Source organism: Haplochromis burtoni, unplaced genomic scaffold (genome assembly GCF_018398535.1).
Source record: "Haplochromis burtoni strain Fernald_Lab_line unplaced genomic scaffold, NCSU_Asbu1 Contig_154, whole genome shotgun sequence".
Lineage (NCBI taxonomy): Eukaryota > Metazoa > Chordata > Actinopteri > Cichliformes > Cichlidae > Haplochromis > Haplochromis burtoni.
Genome location: NW_024582515.1, coordinates 1,293,099 through 1,303,225, shown reverse-complemented (window position 1 = coordinate 1,303,225; position 10,127 = coordinate 1,293,099). Strand labels below are relative to the sequence as shown.

The 10,127-nt window shown below is 40.0% G+C and overlaps 1 protein-coding gene across 1 annotated transcript; it reads left to right on the top strand.

The window, feature by feature from the left end:
- Positions 1-1,399: 1,399 nt before the first annotated feature.
- Positions 1,400-5,867, top strand: LOC102310163 (interleukin-1 receptor-like 2). The gene is made up of 6 exons (XM_005932553.2): positions 1,400-1,662; positions 3,620-3,812; positions 4,263-4,431; positions 5,008-5,070; positions 5,342-5,474; positions 5,578-5,867. Exons 1-6 carry the CDS (start codon positions 1,415-1,417, stop codon positions 5,780-5,782), a joined length of 1,011 nt encoding a protein of 336 aa, XP_005932615.2. The 5' UTR covers positions 1,400-1,414; the 3' UTR covers positions 5,783-5,867.
- Positions 5,868-10,127: the final 4,260 nt, after the last annotated feature.

Genomic DNA, 10,127 nt, shown 5'->3' with positions numbered 1-10,127 from the left:
AGTTATAAGAAAATAATGACATCCCACGAACCACCCTGTGCAATCATAGTTCACATGTACAGTTGTGGTCATGGTACCTCCTCACACTACACAGGAAGACTGGCCTTAAATGGAGTAACTTTGTGTATTTTCCAGGGAGAGAAAACAACTTTATTACTATGTATATTTAAGGTGATCGTGGTGATTTCACTGAAATCAGGCCACCTTTCCATGCTCCTTGTCCCTACACCCCCTCAGGCTGAAAACAAGGCCCATATTCAAGAGTAATAAGACATGGCCTGAACTCTTGCCCAACTCCAAGAATGCTTTGCATTCCAACACAGATGCCTCACTCGAGAGAAGGAGTACAATTGATTCTTTGCCCAATTTGACAAGAACACACCTGTCCTGAGCACAGCAACAACACCCACACCTGATGCACACACTACGGCCCTGTCTGTGCAGGGATATAAAGCACTCCAGTTGCTCAGGTCAGTAAACAGTGGACGGCTGCTAGCCCTGATGGAATACCTGGGAAAGTCCTGAAGGTGTGCTCCAATCAACGAACGTCTGTCTTTACATTTATCTTTAATTTAGCAAAAGCCAACATCCTATTCTGTCTTAAGTCGCCCACTATTATCCAAGTTCTTAAAAAGCCTGCTGTGGACAGTCTGAATGATTTCAAAGCTGTTATGCTGACTAATAATGTAGTGTTTTGAAGTGTTTGACAGACTGCCAATGAGGCAAATTAAAATTGACCTTTGTTCCACTTTTGACCCTACCTCAGTTTCCATACATCTTAAACAGGCAAACAGGCTCTTACGATCCCTCACGACGTAGTACTAATTATTTTAAAACAGAATGGGAAATATGTACCAATGCTCTTCATCCATTTTTATTTCAACATCATCATTCCAGATACTTTGATCTTACTGGATCTTACTTACTCTCACTTGCACCTGGATCAAAGATTTTCTTACAAACTCACAAAGTCAAGCTTGCTCTCCACCTTTCCTCCACCATGTCATGTGTGTGTAATGTGGTTCTGTTGGCTTCATCTCTTGGTGACCTCTAGCTGGGGAAATTTGTGGCCGAGTGTCAAGCAACTACAATGAAAATTAGCACTTCAAACATGGTTCAGACACAAGGTTGAACCCCAGCTGGAAGAGTTTAAATATCTCAGGATCTTGTTCATGAGGAGACAGTGGAACGGGAGATCAGCTGAAGGATCGATGCAGTGTCAGCGATGATGTGGACACTGTTGGAGATAGTGGTTTGTTTAGACTGCTGCCCCCGTGACCCAGACCCATATTAGTGGTAGAAAATAGACATACGAACAGAGAAATGGATGGATGAACATTATCTTTGCCTTTGAAATGTTTGATTTCTCAGCATTAAAAGGTTAAATAACTTTTTTTCTCTATTCCACACTTACATGTATGTTGCAGAGAACTGTACTGACTACAAACTCCAGTTTGAGGTTTTCTCTGTTCCTGGAGATGTGGCTATGCTGAGAAGCACACTGGTCTCCTCAGACATCATTGACTACAACATCACGTGGTACAACTCAGTGTCAAGCCAAGAAATCAGCAGTCAGACTGGTCACATCCTGGTGCACGAGGAGACTCTGTGGATTCTAAACGTAACCATGAATGACAGTGGGGATTATGTGACCATACTGAGGTAGGAAGCACTAGCGTCATGGTTCTGGGCCTTGGACCTAGTATTTTGAGTTTCCTGTGTTTTCGTGATTGTTTTGTAATGTAATGATGATATTTAGGTTCCGCTAGTTAGTCTTGAGTCTGTTCTTTTCATGTTCCTGAGTTCCCTGGTATTCCCAGTTTAGTTTCTTGTTTGTTAGGTTCCTCTTGTGTCTTGGTCTCTTGCCCTTTGTTGCCTGTAAGTGTCTGTCGTGTTATGTGTGTTTACGTCTCTTTCCTTCCTCCCTCTCACTCAACACCTTTGCCATGTCTGTGTTCACCTTACCCGTTATCCTCCTTGTGGTTGTCTCACCAGTCTGTGTTCTTGTGTGGGTCTCAGTCTGCAGGCCACATCCTGTTTTATTTTGATGGTCCCTTGTCTCATTGTGTTCAGTTTTGCTTCCCCTATCTCGTTGTGTTTAATTTGTTCCTGCTGTGCTCCTGTGTTTCCACTTTCCTTATCACCCTTTTGTGTATGTATTGTTTCAGTCTTCTCTTGTCCCTCTTCCGAGTCTCTGCTCATTTGTCTCATTGTGTTTCATGGTTTCAAGGTTTCCTAGTAGTTTTACCGGTTTAGGTTATTTTTGCATTCTGGTTTTTCTTTATATTGTATCGTAATGTTCAGCCCAAAATAAACAGCTTGCTTTTTGTTCCCAAGTTCATGGTTTCCTGTGTTGTCTGCATATGGGTCCGCACCTCACCTCACATGATCTGCACCTGCAGATCTTGAAATATTAGAAAATAATAGAAAACAGTAAGTTACACAACCTATGTGACTGCCTATTTTTGATTATGAGAACTCGTGCAAGAATTTTGTAAACAAAAAATAAATACTGTTAAAAAAGCAAGAGCTACATGCAAAATATGTAACTCAATTTCAATATAACCTGAAAGATTCTATTATACTATACAGTGGTCCCTCGCTGTAACGCAGTTCACCTTTCGCGGCCTCGCTGTTTCGCGGATTTTTTGTGTGCAATTTTGTATGCTTTTTTTTTGTACAGCGCATTGTGTTCTGCATCCTGATTGGCTGTAGACCAGGCTTAGGCAACTCCAGGCCTCGAGTGCCGGTGTCCTGCAGGTTTTAGATCGCACCCTGGGTTAACATACCTGAATCAAATGATTAGTTCATTACCAGGCCTCTGGAGAACTTCAAGAAATGCTGAGGAGTCATTTAGCCCTTTAAATCAGCTGTGATGGATCATGGACACATCTAAAACCTCCAGGACCCCGGCACTCGAGGCCTGGAGTTGCCTACCCCTGCTGTAGACCATTGTGAATCAATCCCGTGCCGTGTCTCCTGTACAGTACAGAATGTGTGCAGCTTGTCTGTCTCTGAAGTGCTGTATGTTTGTAAGTTTTCTCCCCAACAAACACAACAATGTTGACGAAAGATTTTGCACTGTCAAAGGCAACCACGGGTGCCTTTGGTTTCATTCTATAATACTGGACTTATTTTTCTACGAAGGTTTGAACTTTGAGAGTGTTTAAAAAAGAGAGAAAAGTGTGAAAATGTTCATGCCTGTCTGAGAAAAGTGTATAAAGCGTGTAGTGGGGGGGTTTTACAGCCTTAAAACACCATAATAATTGTAAAAAATAAAGTTGGCTACTTTGCAGATTTCACCTATCACGGGTTATTTTTAGAACGTAACTCCCGCGATAAACGAGGGACCACTGTATTCTATTTCTAAACTGAATTTATATTTAGATGCTGCACTTAAAGTATACATGCATGCCCATTACCATGTTTTCCAGCTTAGATGCCTTGATATCCACTATAGCAGGTAATAAGGATTTTACAGATCATTTCAGATTTATGCAAATTTAAAGCACTTTTGAATTCTCATTTGAGTTTGAGGGTCAAAAATGTCCTTCCCTGCTAAGACTAGTGTGCCTAATTATCCATTCATTCATAATATGTCTACTTAATTTTCCAACAGGACTCCTTCCCACTGCTACAGGCAGGCCAGCCGACTGGTGGTGGATGAAAGACCTACAGGAGAATGTGGAAGGCCGAGGACAGCTGATCAACTACTTACAAAAGGAGTCACTGACAATCTGAGCTGCCATCTGAAGAACGAAATGAATAAGCTGAACAGCTACAACATCTCTTCCTCCATCAAGTGGTACAGAGTGAGTTCTCCAGAATTGTTGTTGAGTGCTGCATGAAACCTAATGGTTTTAATGGAGAGACTGCACAGTAGCTGCAACCTCAACTATTTTCTACCACTATTCCAACTTTTGTCAATACCAGGAATGTATTGAAACTCTGACACCAGTGTTTAAAATCTACAATTTGACTGAAAGCAGATCCCAGTATTCATGAGTTTTTTGTTGGTATATTTTCATCATTTGTGCAACTACAACCATTTTGAACTTTCACATTTTAAAAGTGCTTACTCAAAAGATCAATATCATCCTGCTATCAATAGTAGAAGTTTAGTTAACAATAGCCAAGTTGCACTCAAATGGGATCCCAGCAGCTGTAAATTCACCAACTGCACTGTTTATCATAATTTTGAACAGATACTTGTCTTTTGTTTTGTGAATTTGAAAACAAGACCCATTTGTTTCTCCCTCTAGGGTTGTGACCCCATAGAGGATGGGAAAGACAGCTTTTACTATTGGGGCACCAGACTGAAAATTACCAGTGTGGACCTTCAACACAAAGGCACCTATACCTGTACTCTGACATTCACCCTGGGTGGCATCAAAGGGTCTGTGTCAGAGACTGTTAGCGCAGAGGTCAAAGGTGAGATTGTAGAAACAGAAAATGACTTCAGCAGTTTCTTTGTCCATATGTAAAGGGGATTTTTCTAATAACAGTGACGACACAGTAAACATTGTTCAAATTGTTTTTTTCTATGCAACATAGCATTGGGCAAATTGGTTTACAAGACAAAATAGCAAATCAACAACTTGCCAATGGCAAGTCATTAGCTAAGAAGTATACCGTGAGTAAATATCCCTTTTGAAACTTGTACTGAATATTTCGAGTAGTATGAACCAAAATGTTAGCTGAACTAATAAACACATCTTTACTAGGGTCAGAGCATTTCCCCCAGGACTCAGTGTTTCTGCAATCACGTGCATTAAACCTCCTTAGCCCAACATGAGAGAGCCCAAGACCTCCCTAAAACCCACCATCCAGACATCTAGAAGGGAGTCTGTTTATAGGGGTCCAGGTGGTCAGTGATCTTGTGATGGCTTAGGTTTGCTAACTGTAAACTACATAGTGGAAAATATCATTCCTTTCCAACACATCTTTGTGATTGTCCAACCTCTATTGTAGACTACTGTACGCAGTATTTGATGTTCTCTATTTCAGAGAATTACTCTTTGGTTCCACAAGTGCATGAACCCTCAAATGACGTAATCAAAGCACAGAGAGGTAAGTCTTCTAATCTATGATATTCTGAGAAATGTGGTGTTCTGTTGATTTAATATTTATGAATGTCAGGCTTCATTTAGGCCAACATATTGTGTTGAAAGTCAAAGACTTCTGCTTTCATTCTTTCCATAGTGCAGGGAGAGACCATAATTTAGGATGAACATAGCAATGAATATAAAAATGTTTCAATAAATACATTTTTTTGGTTGATAGAGTTTAAAGAAATAGAGTTTAATATATATACTGAGTTACTGTTTGTGCATGTGTTCAGGGTACAACTTCAGTAAAAGGTGCCTGGTGTTTGTGCCGGGTGTCTGGAATCCTTTTGTTGATATTTATTGGTTGGACAAAGATGGATTCTTTGAGACTAACACCTCTCACCGTGTCCACATGTTAGAACAGCGGTCAGTACCTTAAATCTCCATCAATTTGTTTTATTTGCTTACTTTTGAGAACGTTGAGACTTTTGGGAATTTTAGGACCATCTCATCTCATTGTCTTCAACAGTTTGCTGCCCCAAGATGGCTCCAGTAAAGGTGCGTGGTTAGAGACCTGGCTGATATTTTCTGAGCTGAAGGAGGAGGACTTCAACATAAACTACACCTGCCGTGCGCACAGTGACAGGGGCTTTCCTGAAAGATATTTCAGTCTGCAACCAGCAGGTAAAAACATTATATCTCACCTAATGTTGCTTACTAACCTTGAGGACTAGTGTATGTTCTCCCAATCAGTTAATCAAGTAATCTTTTCTCTAAAATATGAAAAAGAAAGAAGTCAAACTGACTGGTCAGTAGGTGGTGATTTCTGTTATATCAAACAGAGCTTCAGAGCAGCTTAGGACTGTTACCATGACGATCTACCCCAGTAAGAAGTGAACCACCTTTGTAACAGTGAAAACCTGGATTTGAGCTTAGTGAAGTTACCTCACTAAGCTATTAACTTCTTTCATTCATGTAGACTAGTTTTATACGATTTCACATGGGATAATTTTATTACCATGACAACAGATGTTCAAGGTAAATAAACTCCCAGTCGGACTAATCACAGGTCTCAGCACATCAGCATTTAATATTTAAACTTTTAACTACAAAATATTAAAGGAGTCTATATCTAAAACATTATCTGTATAAGATATTTATGAATTGTTACAAACATGCATGAATGACTGATTAAATTGGAGGCAATTTAATTAGAATTAGTTAAAGTGACAGAAATGTGACTGTATAAGAGTTATGATATTATTTAGGCTTTTTATTTATTTAACTTCATTATATTTTTAAGGTTCAGTCACTGTTTTGACATTTAATTATCTTGGTTGTTCATCTCCACAGATTCAAACATCATCGTTGTGATTGGATCTGTACTCGGTGGTGTGATGGTTGTCCTTATTATCACTTTCATTGTCTACTATGTGGTGTGCTGTGATTCAGACTAGCATTCCCAGTCCTCTTTATCAAACACAGGTAAGTTCAGCTGGATAATTATTAATGTGCTGCTTTATACATCTCAAAATTATAATGATAGTAATGATATTGCGAGTTTACATTAAATACTGTGCTCCACAATGGGATAGGATGTGACCAATGCTTTAACCTTACTTTATAAAATACAGAATAACCCCACACTCATGTGCTGGTGTCCTGACACTTCCTCTCAGACTGCTTGAATAACACTTTGCTGAGAGGTTGTTATGAATATTTGATCCACTGGTATTAAAACATGTCACCAAGCTTAAATGTCTGTCTTAATCCACTACCATTCCGGTGGTGCTAACAGCTCTGACTCTGCTATTTACTCCTGATGTGACAGGCCTCGTTCACACAGATGGCTGCTTGTCTCGATGTTTCCAGGGTTACCAGGGTGTCCAAAGGCTGCCAGACTGAGTTGAGGCTAATTGTTGACGCAATAACAGAAGAAGATGAGAAGTGGGAGTTAAAATGTGTCACACAGAGAGAGTTGTCCCGTCTTTGGTTTGTTGAGGTGATCTCAACAGACAAAAAATATATATATACCGTATATAACTTAACACTTCTCGTCTTCCTCCTTTGTTCTGTGTGACACTCTCTCTGTCTCTCGCAAGAAAAGTTGACCCACACAACAAAGTAAAGCTATTTTTCGGCTACGAGCCGACAGGGACCCCGCCGTATTAGTCAGAGGTCCCTTTACTACAGTTCGGAGTCGCGGACCTTCAGTAATAGTAATAAATCACACACATCTAAAATTAGAAATATCCTGTCTCAGAGTGACGCTGAAAAACTAGTTCATGCATTTATTACTTCCAGGCTGGACTACTGTAATTCATTATTATCAGGATGTCCAAAAAACTCACTGAAAAGCCTTCAGCTAATCCAAAATGCTGCAGCAAGAGTCCTGACAGGGACTAGAAAGAGAGAGCATATTTCTCCTGTTTTGGCTTCCCTTCATTGGCTTCCTGTTAAATCCAGAATTGAATTCAAAATCCTGCTCCTCACATACAAGGTCTTAAATAATCAGGCCCCATCTTATCTTAATGACCTTGTAGTACCATATCACCCTATTAGAGCACTTCGCTCTCGCTCTGCAGGCCTACTTGTTGTTCCTAGAGTATTTAAAAGTAGAATGGGAGGAGAGCCTTCAGTTTTCAGGCCCCTCTTCTGTGGAACCAGCTTCCAGTTTGGATTCAGGAGACAGACACTATCTCTACTTTCAAGATTAGGCTTAAAACTTTCCTTTTTGCTAAAGCATATAGTTAGGGCTGGACCAGGTGACCCTGAATCCTCCCTTAGTTATGCTGCAATAGACGTAGGCTGCCGGGGGATTCCCATGATGCATTGAGTTTTTCCTTTCCAGTCACCTTTCTCACTCACTATGTATTAAAGACCTCTCTGCATTGAATCATATCTGTTATTAACCTCTGTCTCTCTTCCACAGCATGTCTTTATCCTGTCTTCCTTCTCTCACCCCAACCGGTCGCAGCAGATGGCCGCCCCTCCCTGAGCCTGGTTCTGCCGGAGGTTTCTTCCTGTTAAAAGGGAGTTTTTCCTTCCCACTGTCGCCAAAGTGCTTGCTCATAGGGGGTCATATGATTGTTGGGTTTTTCTCTGTATCTATGAAGCGCCTTGAGGCGACTTTTGTTGTGATTTGGCGCTATATAAATAAAATTGAATTGAATTGGTAATTCTTTGTTTTTATATTCATCAGGCCCCAATATGCCCAAATATCCATTACTATCCTTTCCAGCTTAGATGCCTTTATGATTTACCAGTGAACACATAGACTTCTTAAAATCAATCAATCTGAGCTGCCCTCTGAAGAACGAAATGAATAAGTTGAACAGCTACAACATCTCTTCCTCCATCAAGTGGTACAGAGTGAGTTCTCCAGAATTATTGTTGAGTGCTGCATGAAACCTCATGGTTTTAATGGAGAGACTGCACAGTAGCTGCAACCTCAACTATTTTCTACCACTATTCCAACTTCCATCAATACCAAATGTTAGAGCCAATCCATATAAGAATATTTTTATACTGTTTGGGCTATTGTGTTTACATGTTTGATTTATATAAGATATTCTGAGGGAAATAGATGCTGCGTGTTTAATTTACAGCGCATCTGTGTTAGCGGGATAGAATGAGACAGCAAAGTAAATGTTTTCTGACCGCGACATCGTGATATGACAGCTTTGCATGTACGAGTCAGAAAAATGTCATAGGCACCGATCGGTTTTCTATCGCCCATTTGCTGGGAGTAAGGGCGCCCTCCGAGGTGCGCCTGCTGCTTGGGGATTCTCTGGCTGGCTGGAGCGGCATCCAATAACCAACTCGCAAAATAAAACAAAATAAAAACAAACCAACAAACACGAAAACATCAGACATTATGATACAGATTTATAATTTGCAAGTGAGCATAAGAGCCCTCGGTGCACCTGCTTGCTGCTGTGCTGAAGTCAAAGTAAACTTTATTGTCATCTCCGCTAAATACAGTACAGGATATAGAGAGACGAGTTGACGAGGCTCCAGTTACAGCAGTGCAAGTAAACAAACAATAAATATAAGAAGAGTAAGAAAATAAATATACACTTTAGGACTAGGGGTAAAGGGATCAATAACAATTTAAAATTTATAATTTACAGTTTGATGATTTAAAGTCTCACAATCTGTCGAAAGGGGAGGGGGGCCGGCTGCTTCCAAATAGAGCACATTTCATTCATAATGTTGTAAATCCAAGCCCATTTTGTATTCATGATTTGAATCCTGGGTTGTGCAAATTCCCAGAAATAAACTCTAGACAAAGCGATTCTGTGAACTAAGGTGTAGGTCTGTTAGGTTATGTTGTGGTGATCCTCGGGTTGGGGGATGGGTGTTCATACTGGAGTGCAAAATTGAAACCAATGGAAGATGGACAAGAAAAGCTCAAATCCATCAGGTGCTCAGTTTAGAAAAAAGAGAAAAGAAGAGGAGGAGAAACGAGCAAAAGATGCAGGTAAGCAGATGTGTCATTGGATAATGGCAGGTCATCCTGAAACAATCAGAATCATATTCAGAATACTTTATAATCCCTAAGGAAGTTATGTGGGTTACAGTTGGTCCAAGAAGAAATGGTGAAAATAGTAACAGTGACAGATTAAACTACAAACAATACAGATTTTATACATTTAAGAAACAGCACTAATACATACAGATCACTCAGTTATAAATATCAAGGATTAACAGAGGTGATTATAAATAAATATCAAGAAAACTGACAAGAATATTACAGAGTAGAAAAGAGCGTGTATACGTAGGGTGTAACTATTGCAGTGTTTACAGTGCGTTAGATGGAGGAGTTGTACAGGGAGATGGCCACAGGCATGAATGATTTTCTGTGTCGTTCAGTGGTGCTTTTTATTAATCTCAGTCTCTCACTGAACGTGCTCCTGTGAGTAGCCAGTACGTCATGAAATGGAGTGGGTAAAGTAAGTAAAGTAAAGTAAAATTTTATTTATATAGCACCTTTCAAGATAAAAACCACAGAGTGCTTCACAGAAGCTAAAACCTAAAAATAAAAATCAACCAAAAGCAAGTTTAAAAAGATGAGTT

Excerpts from the sequence above, each read along its gene's own strand:
- LOC102310163 (XM_005932553.2), top strand. The coding sequence starts at position 1,415 with ATGTATGTTGCAGAGAACTGTACTGACTACAAACTCCAGTTTGAGGTT. Across the intron at positions 1,663-3,619 it reads GATTATGTGACCATACTGAG|GACTCCTTCCCACTGCTACA; the intron begins GTAGGAAGCACT and ends ATTTTCCAACAG. Across the intron at positions 5,071-5,341 it reads CGTAATCAAAGCACAGAGAG|GGTACAACTTCAGTAAAAGG; the intron begins GTAAGTCTTCTA and ends GCATGTGTTCAG.